Below are 23,599 nucleotides of genomic sequence, written 5' to 3'. Positions count from 1 at the left end.
TGCTGTTCTAGATATTTCAGCACTCTATGTAACCTATTGATGGCTTTATATTGGGACTTCCTGTTTTCCCTTCTCATCACCCCCACCCTACAAGTGAAGCTATAAACCAATTTTATTTCCATGCACAATCATGCTTGCAGCTTTTTAATTTTTGATTTACTGAGGTAGAACATTACCCTAGTTAACAATATAAACCATTATGTATTTTGTTTCAGACCTATATCACTTGCTCTCCAATTTTCCATTGCAGTAAGACACACATTTCATCCATCTATTCAACTAGCATTTAGACACTGCTTTGCTTCAAGTGCAGCAAAAGTGAATTAGCAACTGCAGGTTATTGTGTGGTGTAAACAGTGAGTTGTTTCACCATATAGCCTTCACAGAGGTGAGTTCTGCAAGTAGCATGTGCTGCAGTTCACAGTACAGTTAGTGCTGTGCTAAAAGTCTGTCTTTCATCAAGGAGTAGAATAGCTTGAATTTACCAATTATTGTCCTTTAAGCATACCCATGGAACATGTGCTGCCTCCTCATAATAGTTACGTAAGCAGGCTGTCCCTAGTTTCTTTTCCTAGTTATATAGATAGAGTAGATATATAGTATATTAGAAGTACTTCTAAGCTCTGCCCAGGTATGGTAGTCTCTTGCAGCTCAGAACTGTTGCAAGTCAACAAAAGTCTCTATTTCCCCCCATACCTCTTAAGAGTGGTCTGGGAATCTGAGGCTCTAGTATGAGAGAAAATACAATTTAAATTGCCTCACAAATGAAATTGCACTGGCAGTAGGTTAAATCACTACATTTCATCTACTGGACTTGTTATTTGCGGCATCTGTTACCAATACTTAACTAGAAAGTTTTTTTACTTTGTTCCTTTATCATCCTGAAGTATACTCCTCCGTATGTCATGGTCTTTCAAAGAAGAGATGGACACAGTTCATAGACTGAATTTAGGAGATGTTGATTTGCAGGGATCAAAACTAGAGTGTTAAAGACCAAAATATTCCTCTCCTCCCAGCCACACCCATTCTTTTCTTAGCATTGAGATTTCTGTGAAATAAAAATAGAAGAGGAACTTCCTAGTTGCAGAGTAGCAACTAGTTCTGCCAAGTTTTTCAAGGACAGGAAACTAAACAAAGACATTTCTAAGAGAAAATAGTTTTAAAACACATTCCATTATAAAAGTATGTATTTTTTGTGCACAATATATAGTTTAACAATCAAAAGCAGAAACTGTAAACCTTCATTCTTAATAGCATTCAGACATACAAAGATGTACAAGTGTTGATTTCATACCATAGATATGGAAATTAAGCATCTATTCTACAGACAACAGTAAGACATGAAAGAAGCAAACTGTTTTTGACTAACATAAAAGGCACCAACTCCCTCACAGATTTGGCTCTTGCTGCATCAGAAAAGTATTGATACTCCGATAATACTGTAGAGTCTCAGAAATTATTTCCTTGTGTCACATTCATTGCAGTATTACAATTTTGATATACCAATCACAGCATTCTATCAGCCAACATGCTCATTTATTGTTAGAGCTCAGGCAAGTTAAGAACAAGGACTTGCAATGGCGAGGGAGAAGAAAATTCCAATGTTTGCAATGTCCAAATGCTACAGAGCAGGCTTGCACTGTGTAAGCAGAGTAAGGTAATCACTTCAGTCTTCTGTTCCAGGAGACAATCATAATTAAATAACATATGCTTTGCTTTCACAATTAGCAGCAAATATTCCTCAAGTTAATCTAAGTTTTTAAGAAGGAAAAAAGGGCATACAAAATCCCTATGCAGGTGGCTGTTTGAAGTTTACTATGCAATGTTCTTAAAAGTACTTCTTTGCTACTTGTGTTTTTAAGCACATAATCTTCATTTACTGATCAGGTAGCTAGTGAACTTTTGAAATTCATTAGCATTCTAACAATTACCGGAAGCTAGACAGGAGCCAACTCACACTACTCAAATATCTAGTCCCCTAAAAATGACTTTACCTTACTCACATAAGGCAAACTGCCACTGGCCTATTTTTACATGCAGCTGCCCCATCCTTTGGTCAGTTGTTTGTGTTTTTTTGTTTGGTTGGGTTTTTGTTTGGTGGGCTGTTGGGGGTTTTTGTGCGTGTGGTTTGTTGTTGGTTTTGGTTTTTTTCTTTAAATATCAAGTTGTCCTGGGAGTCAACTGAAAATATACTGGTAGTGCTGACTGGATTTCTACTAAAAAGAAAACACTTAACAAACACTGTCTTGCATTTCAGTGGATTAGTGTCATCTCTGACTCGGATTCAGTATTAGTGCCTACAGGGTAGTTGTGGGCTGCCCTTCAAAAAAGCACCCCATAATGCTAATAGTTTTAATTATTCCTCCAATCAATTTGGTTTGAAGATTTTTGCCATCCAACACTGAGTATCACAGGTTAGTCCAAAGCATCGTTTTCAACTTTAAAACAGGCATAATATATTGCTGGGTGGACTTAAAAATATCTAAGTCACTTGCAATTTAATTATTATCAAGATTTCAAGAAAATCTTTTTATATTACAGTAAAACCAAAATATTTTTATTCACAGGAGAGTACTTTACCTCACCTGGTCAGAAACTCCTCTATTCTGCAACAGAGTAAGAATATTTTATTTGCAAGCAAGTTGGACATGTAATATTTCCAATTGCCAGTCCCAAAGTCTGCAATAATAAACCAGTCAGGAATCTATTTAGAACTAGTTTATTTAGAACTAGCATACATAAATAGCTACTGCTTCCTCCAGACTTGTGACAAAGAAGTTTCACAATAAGCTTCTCTGGGTTTGGTAGGTTTAAGAAGTACCCTCAAAGTCACTGCTGAGAGCAAACTGCACCAGATCTCAATCATTATTTTGCACTGGAGAAAGGCATAACCTGAACTCCAGTGAAAACTGGCCAAAAGAGAATAAGATACGGGATGCAAGCAAACAGCATGCTTTTCTGCTCAGTTTCTTCCAGTTCAGATGCATCATTCAAATATTTAAAAGTTAACTTTTAGATGAGGGGTGTAAGATTTTCCATCAAATTAATACTTTGGAGAGATGGTTTTATTTTCTTCTACTCATGTGTGCATGGGGTTTAGATCACATACATATATATATACACAACAAATATTATCAGAACAATGCAGCATGATTAGTCATGGCCTCCAAACCAATGTCAATTTACAGTAAAGAAATGGAAACCTGTATATCCCTCTGGTTACCATTACCTTACAGTTCATGTGCTTAGGAAGTGTTTTAAAGCCCTCAACCCACAAGTTGTAAGTAATGGGCCTCTTCAATTCTGTGATCCACAAATTCAACTCCAAACCAATCATGTGGTTTGGATTGTAAAACTATGGTTAGATGCTAGAGATACAAATCAGACAATGTTCACCTAGTCCCTAGTTTAGTGAAGACACTCAACTTATGAGGTATTTCAAACAGTGCAAAGTGCCCTCTCCAACTTTCCACAACTGTGAATTCAGGTTACCCTGCTTGTTCAACTTCAATAAAGGACTGAATTTTCGGTGCAGGAAAATGAAACTTAAAAAAATAATAAAAAAAAACTGGGAAGAGCAATAAAACATGCAAGAAGATTCTCAAAGCCCTAACATTTGTAGCCCTGAGCAGTGTAAAGAAAGTGAAGGCAGATGAGTAGAAAGAAGTTGGCTGCTTTCTTGGAGTCAAGGCCATGTTTACATGAAGCAATAAAAGAAAACTAATCCCTACAGAAGGGGTACTGCTTCATTTTTCCCAGCCCCTCTTATTTCAGAATGGAAGTTTCACAGATCCATGAATATGGTGGCTTGCAGCTGGAGAGGCTGTAATTGAACAATGACAGCAGGCTTTAATTTTCAATTAGTTTCTTGGCTCTGATGTTGGCTTGCTCAATGCGTTCCCTGTTTGTATCGGCCTGAAAGAGAGAAATTCATAGGTCATTTGCAGACTTGATGCAGAACAATTTAAAAATTCAAACTGACATGAACTTCTGAATTGCAAGGTATCATCATTGTGGTAGAGAGAAGGGGAGCAGCTTCTGTATGCTGGAAGTAGGTTTTTTTTTCCCTAGCCAGCATATGCTGTCTATTTTGACAGAAACAACCAGGAGAAGTAGATTTTACTCTTTAGCTTCTTTTGAAAAGCACCAGCTTGCCTCAGCTGGTCAGGAAGCATGTTAACAAAACAAATGAATAAAAATTCTCTCCCAGTGTTTAGATATCTTAAGGACCTCTACAGAGCAACAAGGTTGCTCTGAAGTAATAGTCAAAACTGGGCCTATGGGCATGAAGTCAGATTTATTCTGCTTAGTGCAAATCCCTAGTTTTCATTCACACCCCCTCCAATGTCCTAGTATTGTAACAATATGGTATTTGTAGGAACAAGCTTTAGATTTTATTATTGTTTAATTTACTATAATAAAGCATCAAAAGTGAGGTCACAGCATCTAGGTTGAACAAGTGTCAAAATATAGTTTTACTGAGAGGTATGATAAGGAGTTTATAAGTAAGTCCCTAATTAAGCAGTGTGCTGTGGGGAATGTGCAGGAAGTGTAATAAGCACTAAACTAGCTTCTGCCCTTACCATGAGCAGAACTCCTAAGAAACTCAACCTGTGTTAAGTATTAGCCATTTCACACCTTTGTATTGCAATGGGCTGGGCAGAGGACATTTGCAGTTCAAGTCCTTCCCTTCCTGTTCCCTCCTTCCTGCCTTTTGAGTCAAGGGGAAGGGCAGGACAAGAATCTACTATAGAAAAGGGAGACTCTAATCTGTTAACACCACTTTCAAAGCACTAATCTAGTTACTAGATCTTCTTCTGAGAAAATGCCAGTAACGTAAGCTTCATTATGGGTTTATTCAGACTAGGAGTCCTGCATAACACTACCAAAAGTCACCCAGTCTAGTCTATTTCCCAGGTGAGTCAGAATCTTTAAAAAAATGTAAGTATCAATTCTATTCTGAAGGTAAGCTTAATACTGCTCTTCATTTCTTTACATGATACTGTTGTTTGAAGATTTACAGACATTTGGTTTGGTTTCCATACTCTTCCCTACATTTAAGAAGCTATCAGCATAAAAGGATTAATTTAAATATCTGAGACAAGTTGCCAGTCTCAAAACCAGGAATTGCACTTTAATTTTTATTCTGTTCTGTAAAGCAATTCTAACTTGTATACACTGTATTTTAATAGTAAGACTTGGTCAGCAAGATTTATACAAATCACTAAACCAAAACAGAATCAGGCCAAAACAGATGCTTGAATCTACTAGAAACACTATTGCTAAAAACAATAATTCCCACTTGCAGTATGTTTGACCAGGCAGTTTTCACTCTGCTTTATAAGTTGTAAGAATTTCACACCTCATTTTAAATTCCAAGAAATTTTCTAGTGTACTTTAAACTGTCTGACTTTTTAAACATGGTAATCAGATGTGCAGTTTCAGGGAACAGTGAAGGCATCCTTTCATATAATCATGTTGATTTGCCTTACCAATACCACAATCCCTTAATTACTAGACAAAACTGAGATGCTGACACAGGTACAACCAGCACTTTTGTCAAACTAGAGGAATTCTGTTCCTTTTGCTTTTAACTCTACTGCACATTTCAATGAGATTTTAAAATTCCCATTTTGTCTTAATACTATAATTTCACAGTAATCCGTGTTCACTTCTACATTTTGAAATCTTTAATATACACTATTCCTTAAAGCTTTTGCTTCCTTTCTCAACCAGGATGCCTATAAAATAACTTCTACTCATTTCAGAATATGGGCATTTCTAAAATAGGCTTAATATTCTCATTAAGCACCCTTTGAAAGAAACCTCCCCAAAACATTTATATATGCTTAATCTGGTTGGAGAAGCTAACACTTAAGTAATAAAATTATATTAAAAAAGAAAGTTACTATTACTAACTTCATGTGCAGATGAGGGCAGACCATTTCCCTGTGCACCTACAAACTCCCTGTCTACCTACAAATTCCAAAGTCTCCCCAGCCCCAGTATTAATTCATCCACAAGAATCTAATCTGTGCTGTGTATTTAGGTTTCCTGACACTCAAGCATTTGAATTTTAAGATATGTACCCTATATATATATATATATATCTCCAGGTATATCTCTTCAAACCACTGCAACCTAGAGGATGGTATAATCTTACCACATATTTGCTGTAAATACAGATAGGACAGTGAGCACATTCCTAATAACCTCTCAGTTACAACCTCTGAACTGAAGGCAGAGAACAGCTTTGATGCTTACCTTTACATTTATCCGGTCTATTTGCTTATTCTGGGCATCAATCTCATTGCCCATATCCAAAGCCATATTTTTCAAATTCCCAAGAATGTTTCCAACTTGAGCAAGATTTTCATCCATTTCATCTTCTCTGGCATCATTGGTTATCCTGTTCAAATAATTAAGACAATGTTTCAAGAATCAAGAATTTGCTTTTATCTAGCCCAGATTTACTCTAATAGAACTTGTTTGTTTGTTGCACAGTATATTAAAACCAAGGTATGCTTTTCCCCTTTTATGATTTCCTGTATTCCAAGCAAGCATCCACCAAAAAAAGAGTGCTAAGCTAGCCACTACTACAAAAATAGCCTTAAAAATTAATATAGTTACCAGAAGTTTAAGACATGAGTTTCTCTCAAATATACTTTATGACAGTAATATTTTTAACAGTCCCCTCAATAACTGACTTCTAAGCTCTATCGTTCTCACATCCAGAAACAGACTGACAATACCACCATTATGTAAAAAAAACAGAAATGTAAGATGAGCACTACAATACTGAAAGTGTAGGTGTCTGCGATCTCCTCTCCAAGAAGTAACAATTCCTTCAAACAATAATAAAAAATTTACTATTTAGCAACTTCACCTAAAATGCATCTGAAAGAAGCTGACAACTTGTAATAGGATTTGTGCCTTTGAGATGGAGGAATATGAACAGGCAAACCTTGTAATATATCCACCACTTGGTCCTCCAGAAGTCTGAGGCTGCTGCCGATTTATACTTCTTGGTTGCATGGATATTACATGATCTGCTGAGTTCTCCGTTCCATCTCCCCAGGTTGTTCTGTATGCTTTGCTGGCCTCAAAGTTCTTTGTCCTACTCCATAAAAATAAAAAATCTTAACCACTACATCAGAAATATGGCTTCCTGACTGAAATTCAGTATTAATCTAGAATTTTCAGGAACATTTGTCTTGTGCCCAAAAGAGATTAAATTCTGTACAGATAAAGCTTTGTCTATATAATACAATTTCTTGTATCTTGATAGTACAAACACAACTGAGTTACTTTCAGGACAGTGATAACTTTGGTCTTAAGCTTTAATATAAGAACAGTAATTTCCTTAAAGCAGCACTTCACCAGAAGACAGAAGCTTATGACAGTAACAGGAAAGCTTACCCTGTCATAAAATAGAGTTGTACTTACAACAGGAATTAATCTAGAGTCAAGATTAGTTATCTTTCAGGAAGAAATGAAGATGAATGCAGAAACTCCCTCAAATACCTATACTATGCAAGAAAACCATTAATTGTGACTTTTTCTATCAAACATTAAAAAATTACTTGGCAATAGAAAAAGTTATTGTTTCTCATGTTAACTTTGATTATGAAATAATATTAATAATGTTTAAATAGCTCTTTCATTCTGCAATTCAATTGTACTAACTCCATTAAATCAACAAACCAACTTACCATTACACCTTTACCATGTAATTCATAGAAGAAAAAAAAAAATAAAGCATCACACAAAGCAATCTCAAGAATCACAGAGCCACAAAAGCAAGAGGGGAAGACAACCTAACAAAATAAACTTATCTAAACTGGGGTCTGTTCTCATGAGTCCTAAAGAACCTATTTTGAGAATATTCTCATGTTCACCTTGTTTTGTGGCATTTTCACGTTTAAGCTAGACAATCCAGACACTGCCATTTTTCTGCTTCTTTAAACACCTGTGAAGGGAAATCTGTAGTGTCTTTCAGTACATCTAACTCTGCAATCACAGGCAGTGAATTTCTAGAGATATAGTGCCTTTCAGTAACCCAGATGTTATACGTTTGAAGAGTTGTGAAATTTACTGGATGAAAAAATATTCCCCCTCATTCTACTGCTGTTTATGTATTCAGTATGGGAAATTATGTCTCATAGGTCAGATGCTACAAAAAGTAATCTAGAATGAATATATCAAGGGGAAAAAATAGAAAAATTTCTCAGTTCATAATGGAAATGTTGCACCCAACAAATCCTAAAGAAACTCAAACTAGTCAATTCTAGCTCCTTGTACATACACAGGCTTAAAAAGCTCTTTAGATTTACTGCAGCTAGATTGAGTATGATATTTTAATATCATTTATACTAAAGCCATAACAGCAAGAGATCTTTGCATGATTTGCTTCTGGAGAAGCAAAGTCTTAGGTGCCAGAAGTAACTGTGAGGACTTTATTAACAAAAACCAAGTGACCTGAAGAGTAGTTGCACGTGTGAAGTAGACAGCTAGAAACAAAATTATTGTTCAAAGTAAGCACAGTTTGGAAAAAAACTTCTCACCACCTGTTTTCAAGACCTGTTTTTCAAATTTCTATACATTCACATTTCTCAAATTTTATTTCTGCAAAACTAAGGTGATTTACACAACCTGTCAAACCAGCAAGGGCTCAAGCAGTTGTTTCACCATTTCCACAGCTAATAATCCCCTCTGTAGTAATGGACATTTTCTATTCACATCAGTATTACAAAACATCACAGTCACAAGGAGAACCGCATGCAGACAGACATCATGCACATGCAAGCACAAATGCAATAGAAACATCACTTCAGATAGCTGGTTAAATATGCATCTGCACTACTAACACTGACCTTGTCCTAAAATCCACTTTCACCAGTTTAAGTGAATACAGCTTCTTATCCTAGTCTTCATTTTTAGAAAGCAAGCATCAGTGTTAGGAGAGAATGGAGAAGAAAGAGTAGTAAAGATCAACAAAAAGGTAAATTGTTATTAATACATAGATTGCATTACAGAACTGCCAGTATTTTGTGTTTTCACAAAGCTTTTATAAATAATCTAAGCCTAGGAGAAATAAAAAAAACCCAATAATTCAGCAAGTGTTCTGATTTAGTTTATTTAGCATTACACTTTTATGAAAATTATGAAAAGCTGTGGAGGTAACTGGTTGACAAACCTGACATTGACAAAAAGGTTGGTGTAGCAGTAGATATATGAAAGACACTCACTCTTCTTTGCTGCCCTCTACTTACCCATTTTTTTCCTGTACATTACTGTCCAGTTTGGTACACAACTATTTCTGTTCTCATTATCTGTGTACTTGGAGTGCCACAAGAGTTCATAAATTCTGAGCATGCTCAGTGTCAATAAGCTGCTTAGCTTCAGTGAAATAAGACTATCAACTACAGAAAATAAAGACTGAGTGTGTCAAAATGCTCAAAGTCCACCGGCTTGATCCAACTAATATAAACCAGTAAGCACACCTATCCAGAGGTCAGGACATCTGCATTTTCAAGGCACTAAAGCACTAAGATTTTCAGCCTTAGAAGTCACATTCATATCTTTCCTAAATGATACTCAAAAGTACTATTCTGTTGGTGAAGTAGACTCAGCCACTCCAAGGAATTTTTACCTGAAGTTCTCCTACTTCTTCACTGAATGCTATTTTTGCTCATGCTAAAGAGCAAACACCAACAAACACGCACACTAATCACTTCAGTCACCATACTCAATTTATGTCTCCTTCATTTGGAAGGGCTATGATCACATCCAATTCACACAATTTGGTAATTTATTGCTTAAAGGTAAAGCTAGGACACCATCAAAAATAATTCTGATCATTGTTCAGTCTGTTTACATGTTTAAGAGTACAAATCAAATGCCATACTAAATATTAGATTACTTAACTGACTTAGATATGGCAGCCTTAACACTGATGTTATAAAGGTACTGTAAAGCAGGTCTGCAAGAATTTATGTAGTCACTAGTAAAAAGATTATAGCTTTAATACCAGTGTCTGCTCTGTCCTAGTCTCACCCTCCCTAAACCATGCATTTTTTCAAATGCTTAGAGAACCAATATTAATTTCCTTCTCCAAAACATAAATTGTCTTGCTTTAAATTAGTACAAAGCACTGTTGCAAAAAAATTATTTTTGGAATCAAATTTCTAACAGACAGGCATTTACATATAGCTATTTGCAGTCCAATTTGGTCTCATCTGCATGGACATTGATAGTTTTCTACTAAATAGAAGCTTTAAGGAGATTAGGGCACAATTGTGCAGGATGTTATATAGCAGCTATATTTACGGTAAAAGGGGCACAATGTATGGTTAGATACAAGTAGGCTTCAGTTACTCTCATACAATTTTAAAAGGATGCAGCTCTATAAAACAAAACAATCAACTTTGTTAGAGATTCAGTGTTTATTAATTAGCTCTTTTATTAGTGAATGTCTCCTGGTATAGTAGCTATTGGGAATATTCTAGAACTCCAGACCCAAGTACCAATATAACTAACCTGTTACAAGGACAGACACAGAGCCCACAACACTTGTTGAGCTCTGTCAGTGTCTTCTCAGCTTCTCTCATGTCCTTATTTATCTGGTCCATGCCTTCTTCTATACGATTTAGTTGTTCTAGAAGGGAAACAAGTAACCTGAATAAACATGGCTTGAGGGAAGGTGGGGGGGGAGGGAGAATCAGTATTTCTTTAAAGCAGGAAAAAATTTCAGTTCTATCTTTATATCAAGACTAGTGACCTTTTTCTTTCCTGCCTTCTAGGATTTTTTTTTAATTTTTAAGAAAGATATTCAGTGAGAGGTTTTGTTCACTGCATTGCAAATATTTTCCCTATTCTTAGAGCAGCATTTCTGTTGCTACTTTTAGAATAAATGCAGATAGTTACATTCATGTGATGGTGGAAAGAAACAGCTTCTGTAGCAGAGCTGTATTACATTGTAACTATCATTACCTCTCAACTACTTTAAAACCTCTTTTCAATACTACAAACACACAGGAATAACCATCTATGAAATCTCATTTTCACCTGAATAGTCTTTAATAATAAGCCTTTAGTTTCAGCAACAACCCTTGTATGATAATCCTTTTCTTACACTGATTACATTCTAATATCAATTTTTAGTGTTAGGGAAGAACTTACCTCCTTGTTCATCCAGCATGGTAATAGTTTTGATGCCAACATCCTGGGACTGCAGAAGGAAATTTAGTTGCAGATATAAAACAAGATTGCAGTGCAAAATTGGAAGGTCTGCATATTAAATTTGATAATCCAACCAAGTTTACAATAAGACACTGTGCTTGAAATAACCTCTGTAGTAAAGCTATTATAAGTCTCAAATTATAACCTATGTTAGGCTGATAAGCATCTCACCTGTTACACTATCTCAATTAGTGGGGTTTTTATGGTGTTTTTGTGAGGGGTTTTTTTACATTATGACAAGATAATAAAATTTATTGTAATACTCAGACTGAACTGTGATAATGTCTAGCTAGAAAAGTAAACCTAGCTGTGCTTCATTTTGAGAAGTGATACTGGTTCATTCATCCCTACATCCTTCAAGAGGGCCGACAAGGCCTTTAGTCCTGGAAGCCAGAATAAAAGAAAGAAAAACAAAGCCTGCAAAACCATTCCTAAGAATTCAGCAGTGAGGAATATACTACAGCAGAGCTCTTTGCTGGCTCAGAGTCTTGGATCTAGCGTGCAAGTTGCACCCATGCTTTACTGTAAACTGGCAGCATAGAATGAATCATCAAACTACAATACCAAGAGAAATTATGTTGGCTCATGACATGTACTTAACATCTGTGTGTGAGAGGTATTCATCAGGCTGTGGTGATTCAAATGCCTCACTGATAACAGCAGCATCTTCAGCAAGCCGTAACTGTGTAGAGGAGTACATTCCTCATACAACTTCACTTTGATATACCCAAAATACAGATTTGTTTCAAGTCATGTAAAAGGGTGTCAGGAGTTTCATTATCAGCCCCAACTACAGTTAAAGCCAATTAACAGACTGTAAGAAGGTGTATGTAGAATTACTTGTTTAGAACCAAGAGTAGTCCTACCCTACTACCCCATCTGAGCCCTACGGTCCTCATAGCAAAACATTCCCACACTGTTCACAGACAAACTAAGCTAAAAGACAAATGAAAGATGTTATGAATAGCAAATTATGCGGCAGCCAAAGACATAACAGACTATCAGAAGACTTTTTACAACTAATCTGTAGCATTTGGAGATTAGACCCTTTTGCTTAAGAGGTAAAAAGGATATTGATTCTTCTGTAATGTGATATAATGTGAAAATCATGAAGGTTATGTCATTCTAATGCTACTAGTGAATTAAAAGCAGCAACTTTTAATGAAGTATATGTGTCTTGAGAAAGACAAAAAACTGTTTAAAATCACTTCGTGACAGTTAACATGCTGCTTTTTATGCTTAATCCAAAGAATTCAAAAGCTTTTCCTTACCTCAATGGCCAAGCCAAGAATCCTCCTTGTGCTTTCCAAAGACTAGAAAAAGAATTTTAAAATGAGTGCATGAATTAGTTATATACACATCAGTGCCTGAAAGTCTTCTTTGCCACTTCACTGTAGCAAGGCAATAGTATTCAAAGGTTCATCACCTTGTCTATATTTAATACATGCTACAACATGCTCATAGTGGCAGCACATTAGTTTTTCTTGGGTTTTAGTCCTTGCTATTATTTTTCTTATCCCATTGGAAAGTCATTATAAAAGATGACATATTCAAATGAATTTTAGTTAAATAAGAAGGCCATGAAGTATATCAATATGATTAACAATGCTGTAGGTACCCAAACGCCATCATATCAGTAATCAAGACTGGGTGATCAGTCACCCAGTTAAGTCACTCACTTAAGTCACTCAGTTAAGTAAGTGACTTTCAAATTCAGAAGTCAAAATTCATTCTTATTTTTAGGAGTAGTCTTCACTCCAGTATTTACCAAGTAAAGTGAAAATTTAAAACATTCAGCTATAACCTTGCAGAATCACTACCCTGGTCTGTCCTTATTTTTAGAAGATATTCTAATCTTTTCAGACAAGTACTGTAATCCCGGATGTCTTCCTATAATAGTTACCTCATCAGTGACCTGGTTGGCCCTCAGCTGAATTTCTTCAGGTGATAGCTCATCCATGATGAGGAAGAACTACTTGTAAGTAATCACGTTAAAGAGAACCTTCCCCCTGTAATAAGATACCAAGTAAGCATCACAATTATCCTTTCATCAGTATTTTGAGTTGAAACTAGAAGATACTTCAAAGAATGAGAGCCTATACATTTAATTCTGCTCAGTAAAACATCTCATTAGGACTAGAAGACACTAAAATAATTATTCAGCTGAGATGACCTAACTGAGGAGCTGAAAGAAATATAGGAACAATCAGTATATGAAGCAGTTTTCTTTCCAAGATTTAGCTTCCTAAACATTTTTTTTTAAATTCTATTGTTAGTTAGGTAAAAAACAGGAAATAAGGTCTTAAAATAACAAGCTTCTCCATGCTGGAAAAACACATTGGTTTGCCCAGTAATCTAGAAATAAATCCATTAAGACATTTAAGTTACTAGCATAAACTTTAACTGTTCTTTCCATTTCCATTGCAGAATTTCAATAGTCAGAAAAAGGGGAAACATATTCTCAGACAAAACATTACCTAAAATGATCCAGTAACACTCTAGAAATGGTTGTTGTTATTGCATGGTGAATTCCTCAAATGCAAAAGAACCTGCAAAGGTTTTAACTGGTATGTTGCAACTGCAGCAAAGGGTTTCTCATCTACCTTTCTCATAATAAACATAGGGTCATAACTGAAGTCCCAACACGCCATGATTTACCTTTTGCTATAAACAGAATACATATTTTGCCTAAAGATATAAGATGAAAAAGCAATCACATCAATCCCATAAATAACCTATCAGGGACAGGTTTTTCAGAGCTAAGAATCTGCATTTTTGATGGAGGAATGGTATTAAAGGCAGCACTCCTAGCAATGGAAAAACAGAGCTCACAGGCTATACAAGAATTTAATGAGATAGCACATAAGCTGAGACATAAGAGGATACTCTTCCCCAAAGAATTTTCCCCCTTAACTTTAAACTAATCCTTGACCTTTCACATGAGTAGCTTGCAATTAAGTTCATGTTACTAATGAATATAGTTCCAAGCATCCTGCTTGACTTGATCCATTTCCCCCTACAAGATCAGTATTTTAGAATATATAACATAAGTAATTGCTCCTAGGAGGATAAATTTATGCAGATTTTCCCAGCTGTTACCCCACAGCTCTTCACAGGAAGTGTGCATAATTCTGATGGTGAACTGAAATCAAGACACCTAAATCCCTTACAGCTGAAGTACTTCAGGATTTAAAGAATATTTCAGCAGGTTTGATCTTCAGCACCTAGCATAACCTGAGACTGTGGCTCTAGGAGATTTTTCTAAAGTAGATGTCAATGCAAGTTAGTTTTTGCTATTATAAAAAAAATATTCTCACACAAGGCCTCTAAATAACTGTTTGCAGTAGTCCAATTTCAGTGTATAATCAGAGAAATACCTTTTCATTCACAGGCTTAAGGCGTTCATGAGGTTTATTTCAGGCAGTTCCAGCTTTGAATTTGGGAATGCCCTTCAAGCTGATTTGCACAGCTAAGGACCAGTAAACCTGGGATAGGGAGGAAAGTACCTATTTTCACTGAATTAGATTAAGCAAAGGAAAATGACATCAAGCTGGTTCTTTGGATGAAGATCTTGCACTCAATATTCAGAAATTCTATGAAAATTCAATTATATATTCAGTCGTATCAAACAAGCAGTATCTCAATTACTGCAATTGTTGCATGCTTGGCAGCCTTTCCCTGCTTTGAGTACCACCATTCAAGTACTGTTGAAGCTGTGAGCCATAAAATGCATCTCATCTTGGACGTCAAAATGAATATCACATCCCCGCCCTATAACAACTTCTCAAGAGTCGCATTGTAATTGCAGAACAAGGCTGGAAATGCAGCTGTATTCCCAGAGCAACCTGGAGATTTCTTTTTCATTAGCTCAGTGTTCTGCTTCCCCTTGCAGCTGTGGGTTTAGACTATCCAGAATTTCACATACCAGCATAAGCACAACTGCAAGCTTGTACAATGTAACCCTAGCTTAGAAGCTGTGTTTGAATTACCCGAGAGCCATATTGCAGCCAACGATACACAACACAACAGCTTCTTTGGCTTTTGAGGTGAGAGCACGACAACAGTATTTGTAAACATACATAAGAAAGATTTGTTTATAAAAGAAGTCTTTAAAGGGTAATAAGACTCATATTTGAACAATTGCTTGCAAATACATTATACTACTACCTTCATGTCAAGGAGGCATCCAAAACCTGAAGAAAGCATATATACTTTTCATCAAAAACTGAGTTTTGTGTTTTATTCAATACTGCCAGAATACTGTCCTGTGCTACTAGAACTACAAGTTCATGGAGAAACCGTTGAAAAACAAACCAGTAGTGAGACTTTAAAAAGGAGAAGAAAGGTGACAACTCCCAAACTAGGAATACTAGGTGATGCAGTTTGGAAGGTAACTTCATGAAGTTATGAATTAACTTTGGTCTGTCATAAATTAACTTCAGGACTGAAGCTCACATATACTCTACTAAATTAATCATGGACTTTACAACTGTGCTTTTATTAATAAAATCCTATGAAAGACAATGCCATGTGAAATATGATAGTAATTACATGAAGAGACACAGCGATCACGTGAAGAACTACTTCATGTAGTATTAGCTATCAAACTATTCCCCCTCCACTTTGTCCTATTCATGTTAGCTGACAAAGGAACGTACAATCCACTTTTGATACAAGTAAGTCAGCAGTAACATACTAAACCAGAAAGCATCTGGTTACATCTGACATCAGACAATGGCTTGAAAACACAAGTATTTGCCACCAAATCTCAGAATAGGTCAGGCTGGAGGGGACCACAGTGGGTCATTTGGTCCAACCTCTCTGCTCAAGCAGGGTCATTCCAGAGCACACGGGATTGCATCCAGATGGCTCTGGACTATCCCCAGTGAGGGAGACTCCACAACCTCTCTGGGCAACCTGTTCCAGTGCATGGCCCCTGGAACAGTAAAGAAGCTTTCTCCATGTTCAGGTGGAACTTCCTGTGCATCAGTTTCTGCCCGTTGCCTCTTGTCCTGTTGCTTGGCACAACTGAGCAGAGCCTGGCTCCATCCTCTGACACCCCCCTTCAGATACTGATAGACATTGATGAGTCCCCTCTCAGTTGTCTCTTTTCAAGGCTGAACAGGCCCAGCTCCCTCAGTCTTTCCTCACAAAAGAGATCCTCCAATTGGCCATTCATCCTCACTGCACTCCACTGGACCCACTCCAGGAGCTCCATGTCTCTCTTGTACTGAGGAGCTCAGAATGGGACACAGCACTCCAGATGTGGCCTCCTCACCAGGGCTGAGTAGAGCAGAATCACCTCCCTGGACCTGCTGGCAATGCTCTTCCTAATGCACCCCAGGACACCATTGGCCTTCTTGGCCACATGGACACTGCTGGCTCAGGGACAGCTTGTTGTCCACCAGGACCTGCAGGTCCCTCCAGCAGAGCTGCTCTCCAGCAGGTAGGCCCTCAGCCTGTGCTGGTGCCTGGGGTTATTCTTCCCCAGGTGCAGGACCCTGCATTTGCCTTTGCTGGATTTCAGACAGTTCTTCCCTGCCCATCTCCCCAACCTGTCAAGGTCCTTCTGAAGAGCAACACAGCCCTCTGAAATCTCAGCCACTCCGCCCAGCTTGGTGTCATCAGCAAACCAGTTCCAACAGCTGACAGACAGGCTTTGTGTTCTCCTAGCTTGCTCGTATCTTCTTGAATAGCTCCACTGCCAGCCAGCAAGAAGTTCTACAGAAACACACAGCATTCCACCTACTTTCGCCCTAAATCAACAGTATTTGGTCTTGAAACTGTTTATAAATTGACCTAACAATGAAGAAATCCAGCTTCAAGATGTGGAGGAAAAACCCTTCCAACACAACAGACACAGAGGGGAAAAAAAAGTTACTTTGAGGATTCTTCAAAGCTGAGGTATGCATGTGCTTATCTTCTGATACTCATATTTGGACACCTGGAGTGTTTTGCCTCTTGTGAGATGAAACCATAATTTAAAGTGATGTCTCGTAATTGCTAGGATAAATGACCCATGCGTGAGTAAGCTAAGTAACACCATTCAAAACATTTGGTTAAGAGAAAGGTTCTGACAACCTTTTATCATAAAGGGTTCAGCTATTTGCTGAACTTTTCAGATTATTTCTTGAGGTCTTACATCACTAAAAAGTGACAGAACCTTTCTTTTTTTCTCTAGACTTCCCAGTAAGCTTACCCACCTTCACTTTTCAGACATTGCCACTAGAGTATGTAAAACAAGACATGTTAAGATCTCCTTCTTAAGACAGCCATAAGAAAGCATACTCTTTGAATTAGTTTGATTATAATGTCTGTTTAAAGTTGAATATCCAAGCCAAATACATTAGACTAAAAAAACCCGTAGTTTTATTTCTGTTACTTTGCAGCATTGCTTTTGTAAGCAAAGACACAACCTGCACAGTAGCTCTGCAGAGGCAATTAGTGTCATAAGGCAGAACAGAAAAAGACATTCCCTAGGCAATAAAGACTTCTCACCACACAGCAGTTTAAAACATTAAAAAAAGCACACAACAGTAATTTAAAACAAACAAAACATTTCCAAAATAGGCTGTTTCCAAAGATGTAAATACATACTTGATAGTTGCAGGCCTAATTGGAATAGCTGAACATACCAGGTGCCTTTCATGCAAGACACCTCTAAAGAAAATTTAACACCCAAGATGAGGCCACTTGGATTGAAATAACCCAGCTATTCCAACAGAACACAGTATACATACATAAAGAAAGGATACTTGTTTCCCCATCTTTCTGCCCAGGAATCATAAAGCATGCTTTGAGATATCCAGCTCTTATGTTAATGGCATATGACAAAACTATTTTATACCCAAGACTTTAAGACTACTCAGTAAAGACAAAATATACAGAGAGAAAAAACTTGATATGGCTAAAATGTACCTGACGTGTATTTTTGTTATGATAACACTTGCTAAGGCAAGCATTTGTTTTAATATTGATGCTCAATGTCTATTTTCTTTGGTTTCCCTCTCCTACCATTTAAAAAATCCTAACCCCAAAATAACCAAAGTAAAAAAAGACAACAGTCTAAAAAGATATTTCATAATTATAACAATATTCTGCTATTTTTGTTTAATTTTCTTTCTAGATTGGCAAGTTTTAAACAAGAATTTAATGTGCCTAAATACAAAGCAATGCTCCTTTACGGAAGGATGTGATGTCAGCTGTATTTACTTTTTGTTATCAGTTTTCTGCAGTTATTTGCCCAGTTAAACACATTTCAGCACAACTCCCCTTCTGCCCCTTTCACAGGAAGGCCTGATACCTACAGAGTATACAAAACCAAATCTGCTACAAAAAAATATCTTCTTGAAGTAACTGGGCTCATTAAACTTTTCTACTAGGAAGCAGACTACAACACATTCACTATCTTAACTATCACTGCCTTATAAAAAGAAAGATTCATTGAGAACCCAGAGCAGCCAGGAAATAAACGCATGGCCTGCAAATCATAAGAACCTGATTTTTACTGCCATGCTTTATTTTGGAGATGGCGCAGGACAGAAAGTTCTTTGAAATTCCAATTCCAACCTAAAGCTTTAGATCTCTTCACAAGACTTCATGCTGAGCTAAGCCATCCTGTAAGTTCACCACTATAACATGTATCATAACTATGACATTGCTGCCCAAGGCAGTTGAGGATGGATTAGGCTTAAATTACTTCTATCTCCTGAACAAGAGGAAACAAACTTACATCTGCACAGCCTTTTTTGCACTTACTACCCATTTAGTCATGGCTTCAAAAACCCTAGAAACCTTTCAATTCACTCTCCTATGTGAAGTTGTTAGGCTGGAGAGGACTGAGAAAAAGACAAAGCAAAGGTGATTTTACACAACTGTTTAAAAACTCAAGATGTTTCTTGCAAAATAATGAGGGACACAACAAGCACTTTTGGGCTGATTTTAGCATGGTGCCAGATCCATGCAAAGCATCACTGGCTTAGTGATCTTAATTTTGTTAATAGAGCAGCTGAAGCATTTTAGTGGGTTCTTTGTCTAATTTGGAAAAACTGGAAGGTGACACAGACTGATGTGAGCTATGGCTATGTCTGTATTAGCAATAGGGTGATCCAGAAAGAGTACAGTGCAAGTTTTTGCTTTGGAAAAGCACTGCTCACATTGCCACATTTGAGGTGAATCAGTCACAAGCATGGAGTTCTGTCCCAACCCCAGCTATTGAACTGAGAGCTAAGATCTGCCAAGCCAGAACTTTCACAGTGAGATAGGAGCAAATTCAGTGTTAGTAATACCCACAGTGATCTACTGTCTCCATGTACATGCCCTCAGGTTGAAATATCTGCTTGTGATCAGAAAGCTAAGGAAGTATCACTTCATCCAACAGCAGTTCACTGGCTGGGTTTCCCGATAAGAGGCACATTAAAACTTTGGCAGGGGCAGGGGGGGAGGTAATAAAGCACTTGAATAGAAAGACCCTCAAGATCAAAGTACTGTTGTATGCAGCCAGCAACAATATAATCATCTTTGCCACACACCTTCCCAGAGCACACTGTAAAAAATGAACATGAAATCTTTCTTTGTTGTCTATCTCATTGGCCTAAGACACTCCACTGCACCACTAAGGGTTCTTCTTGCAAGTGTTTTCATTTTTATTTAGAATTACTTGCCAACTGGAAGCCAGCTATTTATACCAACACATTCAGTTTCCAATGTAAACAAGTTTCAAAAGCCATTACAACAGTGACTTTGCAAGGTATTTTCAAGGTTTTTTTCAATACCAATAATCTTCAGAGATTTGTAAGACACTTCCATGGTAATGAAACTATAGTAGGCAAGTCACATGATTTGAATATGCTTTTCTTCAGCACTTAGCTGAGAAGCAATTCTAATGCTTACTATCTCTAGGAAAAAAGAAAACTTAATTCCTTGCTTTATAACAGTCACAGCACATTAAGGCTGTGCTGTCCAAAGCACTCAAAACCCTTACTGATCTTTATGAATTTAAATTAACTGCAGGGTGCCACAAGGCCTCATAAAGTGGTTGTTCAATTCCAATTACACTGTCCACATCTGGACATGGAAAGGCTGACAAAAGTGATGAGTTTTCTAAAGCCAGACAGGTCTCCTTGCACCAGACCAATAAATTGTTTTAATTGCTGGCACTTTCACAAACCCACCCTGAATAAGATTTTTGTCCTGCATCTCTGGCTGACAAGCAGCAGTTCTGTGCCTCTGACAGGCTGAATGCCTTTCAGAAATTTGTCATATATCCATCACATTTTCTACATATTAAACTAATTCCTTACTCAGCATCTGAAGGTCCTCTATTTGCACCTACCCCTTTTGCTGTGAAGTTATGCTTTTAATCAATACCACAAACTTCTCTTCCTCCTTCACTGATAACCTGTAAACTGGGGGGGAGGCGAAGGGGGGGGGAATAGCTATCCAGTACATTTGCAAGGATGATTGAGAAATACAGCCTATGCCTTCTTACCACAAAGATAGGAACTAGATAATGATACAACCCTGCTGTTGCAGCAACTGACTGAAAGCCAGTATCTCATGAGCTGTGTTTTTAGCTGTCAGTGAATTGGTACAGCCTCAGGTGATTGTGGATGCTCTCAGTTCCTTCTCTTGTAAAGGGATCTGTTCCCTTCCCTAAAGATGGAACAATTCATTAAACAATATTCTTAGATATGTGAATGTTAATTATTAATTTTCTGTGCATGCTTGCAAAGGTCACAATTAGACAGTTTATTAGACAGCTTTGTGGTTAGGGATGGAGGGTTTTTTGTTCTCTCGAATTCTTCATATCACTAATACAGAAAAGTTGGTTTTTTAAAACCCTTCTTTAACACAAACAGCTATCCTAATTGCTAGGTAGCTGAAATTCAGCCCAGCTAATGCAGGGTGCCACAAGGTATCAGCACCAGAATGTACTCCTCCAGATGATTATGTCTACAAGATAAATTAATAAAGCATTTGTGACCCTGGAGGAAGAGGCCAGGGCCCACGACCAAGACACTACTCTGCATGCTTCCTGCTTTCTCTTATCAGCTTCCTGAACGCACTGCACAGAGGCGATAGCACAAAGAATAGGCCACCAATGCCACCTCCTCTGTGCTGTGTGTTCAGTTCTACACTCATCTCAACAACTCATTTCTGTCCCTGAAAAAGCCTCATGAAACCTCCTCCAAACCAGATACTGGCCAATACAAATTCACAGTCAAACTTTGATCCACTTATGGACAGTAACAGATTCCATTTCTCCTAATAACACAAACTGTGCTATATAATATATATATATAATAAAATAATATAATAACCTACTTCAAAAACTGCAGAGCAGAGGAAGTCAGGCACACAGACTGGCTACTAGACTGCCAGTAAGCAATAAAGTACTCAAATCAATCAATCAATCAATCAAGTAATTGACATCACAACAGGCTTCTCCTTTGTCCCTAAACACCTTCCTACATAGTTGTTCCCTCTACAGCACAGAATCAGGTTTGTTTATGAAGAGAAAGTAAAGTAACACCCTTAGTTCTAAACACTGGGGATCTAGTGCCCTTTTTAAGGGAACAAAAAAAGAGTTAGGCAAATAGTCAGAGAGGTTGCACAAATAAATTTCCGAAGTTCCTTTAGATGGTTTACTTAAGAGTGTCAAGTCACGTGCTGACTTCACATTGAGTGAAAGAGAAAAACGCGAAAAATAAAGCTGACTCGGCAGTAGCTTCCCAGAAGGACACCAAAGGCATCGAAACATACAAGTGAGAGAAGCACAAAAAGTACTTCGATGCTTATTATTACATTATTTCTTAGTCTTACAGATTAGCTTAAAGGCAGCAGGACAGAATACATAAGTTTAAGAAGACGCAACAAGAGGTGGGTTTTCCCCTGAATTCTACTAACAGCGCAATTCACGGGCTCTCACCAAAGAAAAGCCACCTGGACATGGCACTGCCGCCCCCGGGAGGGGCGAGCCCACGAGGCCTCCCCGCACACGGGGGGCGGGCGCAGCTCACAGCTGAGGCGGGGACTCGGAGAACCCGGGCCCAGACCGCCCCATTATCCCGCGCAGCTGATACAGGGCGGCAACCGCAGGGCCAGCGCGGCCAGACTGCGCCAGGCCCGCCTCGCCCCACGGAGGGCCCCCGGCAGCCCCAGCCCGCCCCGCACAGGGCGCTACGCGGCAGCGAGGACGACACGGACCGGATCAGCCAGCCTGCCGCCCCGCCCGGGGCGCTGCAAGCTGACAAAGCCCAACCCGGCGCACACCTACCGGCACCGCCGCCGCCGCTCCCTCACGCCGGGCCGGGCCACCCCTTTAAGCGCTCATGTCCCGCCCGTCCCCGCTGCCCAGCGGCGGCCCGCGCGCGTCACCACCGCCCCCGGAAGCGCGGGCCGGCCCCGCCCCGCTCAGCCGCCACTCCCAATATGGCGGTGGAGAGGCGCCGCCCCCGGTGCCCTCACACGGCAGAGGGCGGGAAAGCCGGCCTGTGTACGCCCAGCGTGGGGCCAAAGGAGGGCTGGTGCGCCGACTCCCCTCCCCCTTAGGGCAGATAGTGCGTGAGTGCGGGGTGTGCGGTGTCAGGGCCGGGTGTGGGCTGCCCGTGTGGTGTTCTGCAGTCCGGCCGTGCTGACCGGAGCTGCGGGCAGCAAACAAGAGAGTACGGAAGTGGCCTTATTTGTATCAGTGGGGTTTTTCTCCAGTTGTTGCTCTCTGTTAGGACGATGCGTGTCAGCCCTCTTCTGTCATCAGCGGAGAGAAGGAGGGCAGAAAGGGAAACCTGCTGTTCGCAATCACAGACCTCATCCTTTGTAGCTGAACAAAGGTATATTCCTTCTCGGGTGTGGGTAATTTCTTCCCTGAGGCTGCTGTCAGATCCTGTACCTGCTGTAAGCACAGCCGGTAGCTTTCACAGCATCCGGGCCTGCATCAGCTTTCGTGGCTTTTAAAGTCCTACTGCAACTGCTTCGATCTCACAGCTGGGCCTTGGTTTCCCTCCTCTCTCTCAGCATCTCGGGATGCTCCAAAAGTCCCTGTCGACTTTGGCCACTGAAATAAGGCTTATTGCACACTGCACAGCCCGCGCCCTTCTCCTCCTGCCTTAAAAATCGCCCCTGGAGCAGATTTCCCAGGCGCAGCCGCCCTGCCCGGTCCGGCCCAGCGTGATGTCCATGGCTGCTTGCTGCTGAGGTACCCACCGTCCGCAGCGTGTGCTTTGTAGAGCGGTAACACGCAGCACTATGCGTGTTTGTAGCGCGGTATTTACACACAACAACAATAACGTCTATTATCATTATCGGTTGGTAAATGCCTCCAGCTGGCCGGTGTCGGTGCCCTCGCCATGAAGTTCAT

General features: G+C 39.0%; 1 protein-coding gene across 3 annotated transcripts; it reads right to left on the bottom strand.

Moving 5' to 3' along the window:
- Positions 1 to 1,514: 1,514 nt before the first annotated feature.
- On the bottom strand, positions 1,515 to 22,627 carry SNAP23 (synaptosome associated protein 23). 3 transcript variants are annotated; one of them, XM_069017442.1, is made up of 9 exons: positions 14,619 to 14,704; positions 13,719 to 13,790; positions 13,145 to 13,250; positions 12,513 to 12,554; positions 11,182 to 11,230; positions 10,540 to 10,657; positions 6,965 to 7,117; positions 6,265 to 6,409; positions 1,515 to 3,915 (listed from the first exon to the last, which is right to left on the bottom strand). In XM_069017442.1, the coding sequence occupies exons 3-9, from the start codon at positions 13,199 to 13,201 to the stop codon at positions 3,850 to 3,852; spliced, it is 630 nt and encodes a 209-aa protein (XP_068873543.1). In that variant the 5' UTR covers positions 13,202 to 13,250; positions 13,719 to 13,790; positions 14,619 to 14,704; the 3' UTR covers positions 1,515 to 3,849. The 3 variants fall into 3 exon arrangements, with proteins under 3 accessions (XP_068873543.1, XP_068873542.1, XP_068873544.1); XM_069017441.1 differs by lacking the exons at positions 13,719 to 13,790; positions 14,619 to 14,704 and adding an exon at positions 22,520 to 22,627; XM_069017443.1 differs by lacking the exon at positions 13,719 to 13,790 and having other exon boundaries at positions 14,619 to 14,714.
- Between the last annotated feature and the right edge of the window lie 972 nt (positions 22,628 to 23,599).

Source organism: Aphelocoma coerulescens, chromosome 5 (assembly GCF_041296385.1).
Source record: "Aphelocoma coerulescens isolate FSJ_1873_10779 chromosome 5, UR_Acoe_1.0, whole genome shotgun sequence".
NCBI classification, from domain to species: Eukaryota; Metazoa; Chordata; class Aves; order Passeriformes; family Corvidae; genus Aphelocoma; species Aphelocoma coerulescens.
The sequence above is the reverse complement of the archived record's forward strand: the minus strand, read 5'-3'. Positions and strand labels throughout refer to the sequence as shown.

Excerpts from the sequence above, each read along its gene's own strand:
- SNAP23 (XM_069017441.1), bottom strand. The coding sequence starts at position 13,201 with ATGGATGAGCTATCACCTGAAGAAATTCAGCTGAGGGCCAACCAGGTC. Across the intron at positions 11,231-12,512 it reads TTCTTGGCTTGGCCATTGAG|TCCCAGGATGTTGGCATCAA; the intron begins GTAAGGAAAAGC and ends TTCCTTCTGCAG. Across the intron at positions 3,916-6,264 it reads TAGACCGGATAAATGTAAAG|GCCGATACAAACAGGGAACG; the intron begins GTAAGCATCAAA and ends TCTCTCTTTCAG.